Here is a 2,093-nt window from a genome sequence, read left to right on the forward strand (position 1 = left end):
TTTAAGTATTACCAACCAACCAAATTATTTTGGAGCACACAACTGAGATCAGGACGTTTTATATTTTTTGAGGTCACGTTCCCTCCGCTATTTCATGTCAGATCTCTGTTAAACAGTGGTGTGGTGTAGATGAGCTGCTGTCAAAGCTGTAGCTTGATGAACACAGGTGTGTCTGTGTGGATGAGAGGAGACAGGTGTGTTAATGAGGGAGACTCTGGTGATGAAGTTTCTACAGTTAATACCAATGTTTACATCTGAACGCTGCTGTGTGTGCGCTCCTCCACTAATGCTGTCTTGTTAGCAGCCATGACATCAGCACCAGGAAGAGCGCAGTGATGGGACTCAGACTTTTTGGGCTGATCGCACTTGACACTTCTGTAAATAAATAAATAAATGAAAGCAAAGTAAGGATTTTGTTTTGTTTTTAACAAATGGTTATGTACAGGATATATCATTTTGTTATCATTCAATATTACATACCTGTGCCATTCACAGAAACAGAAGAAGGGTCAACATTGAAGGCTGTGATATTTGAAGCTGCATTGATCAACACATTTCCAATCTGAGTGTTATTAGGAACAAATGTAGATGCAAAGCCAACATCCATGTTGTTGATGATTGAACCATTACTGCAAAAGAAAATGTAATAAAAAGTATTATTTTAGTTGGATGAAGTTGATACATTTATTGAAAAGATTCTGTCAACAATAATAGCAAATTACCTGAATGACACCACATTCAAAGAGCGGAATGAAGAAAATGCTTGTTGGTAGAAGGGTTCAAGCTGCAGACATAAGAATGTGCAAATATTATGTGAAAATGTGTTTGATAAGACATGGTAATATATGACATACGTATATTATATATTCCCTATATCACAGACATATTGTGAAATATTTCAGATTAAGTAGTTAATTCTTTTTTGTTGTAAGAGACAGACTTACTGTTGACTTAATTAGTGAGGCTCGAGTTGTAAATGCTGCAGATGATGTAACCTGCAAATCACTAGTAAATGTCTCTCCAACAGATGTGAAAGTCAGCCGTCTTGTTGTAACTGCCTCAGTGGTAGATGTTGTAGTGGCAGGAGTTGTGTTTGTAGTTACACTTGTAGTATTTAAGGTGGGTGCTGCTGCTGCTGCTGCTGTTGTTGTTGTTGTTGTTGTTGTTGTTATGTTTCTTGCTGTTATAAAATTGAATAACATATGTGCAATTTGTTAAGGGGGCTCCAAGAACACAATAAACAATAACTTTGACAGGAAAGGAAACAGTTTTATTGCAAATGAAAATAAATCCCATCCTTAACTGTAGTAGTGTATGAAACTGGGATGGCTATTTTAAGATGAAATTCAGGACTTTATAAGATATTGTCCTCATGTGACCGGTAGGAAGTTTGTCCCTAGCCGGACACCGTAGGGAGGTCAGCCCCTCCCACTTCCTCATTCCCAAATTGTTGTCAGTATATAGACACACCGGCAAGCAGGACAGACCTCTCCTCTGCTGCTGCCGCGTCCCCATTTCTCCCCCCTCCCGGTGTGATTGCTGGATGTCTTTCTGTGGTAGGCGGGTGTTTTAAATATTGTCGCAAGATGTGCGTTTTTATGTTTAGTTTTGTTTGTTTCTAGGTTCTGTTGCTGTCCGGTGTAAACCTCGCTCCCACTTATAGAGCCGTACACCTGGAGCCTGTATGTCATGAGGTAAAGCAACAGTTTATTTTGTTTAGGATTGTTTGGCCCCTGGCCCTGTAGAATTTGTCCCTCCCTCGATGGTGGCTTCACCTAGCCATCTTGTAATACTCCTTCTACTGACTTAAGGCGGGCTTACACTGCACGATTTTGCCACGATTTTGTCGTCCCAGACGAGTCGCAGCCTAATTTGCATAATCGCAGAGGGATCGCGGGGTCGTGAGCATAATCGGGACGTATGGTTAGTGAGGCTCTGCGTCACGTCCCGACGTCCTAAAGACGAGTCGCCGACCTCCCGATTAATTTCTGACATGCCAGAAAATTTCTCGTCGTGACGGACAATGTATGGGGTCCTACGTCACGATTCTGCACATACGACAAGTTTTTACCATGACAGATTGTTTTAGCACA

The 2,093-nt window shown here is 41.1% G+C and overlaps 1 protein-coding gene across 1 annotated transcript; it reads right to left on the minus strand.

Annotated features, from left to right (window-relative positions):
- Positions 1-283: 283 nt before the first annotated feature.
- On the minus strand, positions 284-1,515 carry LOC146976653 (uncharacterized). The gene is made up of 5 exons (XM_085794655.1): positions 1,488-1,515; positions 945-1,180; positions 723-784; positions 481-629; positions 284-375 (listed from the first exon to the last, which is right to left on the minus strand). Exons 1-5 carry the CDS (start codon positions 1,513-1,515, stop codon positions 284-286), a joined length of 567 nt encoding a protein of 188 aa, XP_085650781.1.
- Positions 1,516-2,093: the final 578 nt, after the last annotated feature.

Source organism: Trachurus japonicus, chromosome 13 (assembly GCF_045865225.1).
Source record: "Trachurus japonicus isolate A0001 chromosome 13, Traja_1.0".
Classification (NCBI taxonomy): Eukaryota; Metazoa; Chordata; class Actinopteri; order Carangiformes; family Carangidae; genus Trachurus; species Trachurus japonicus.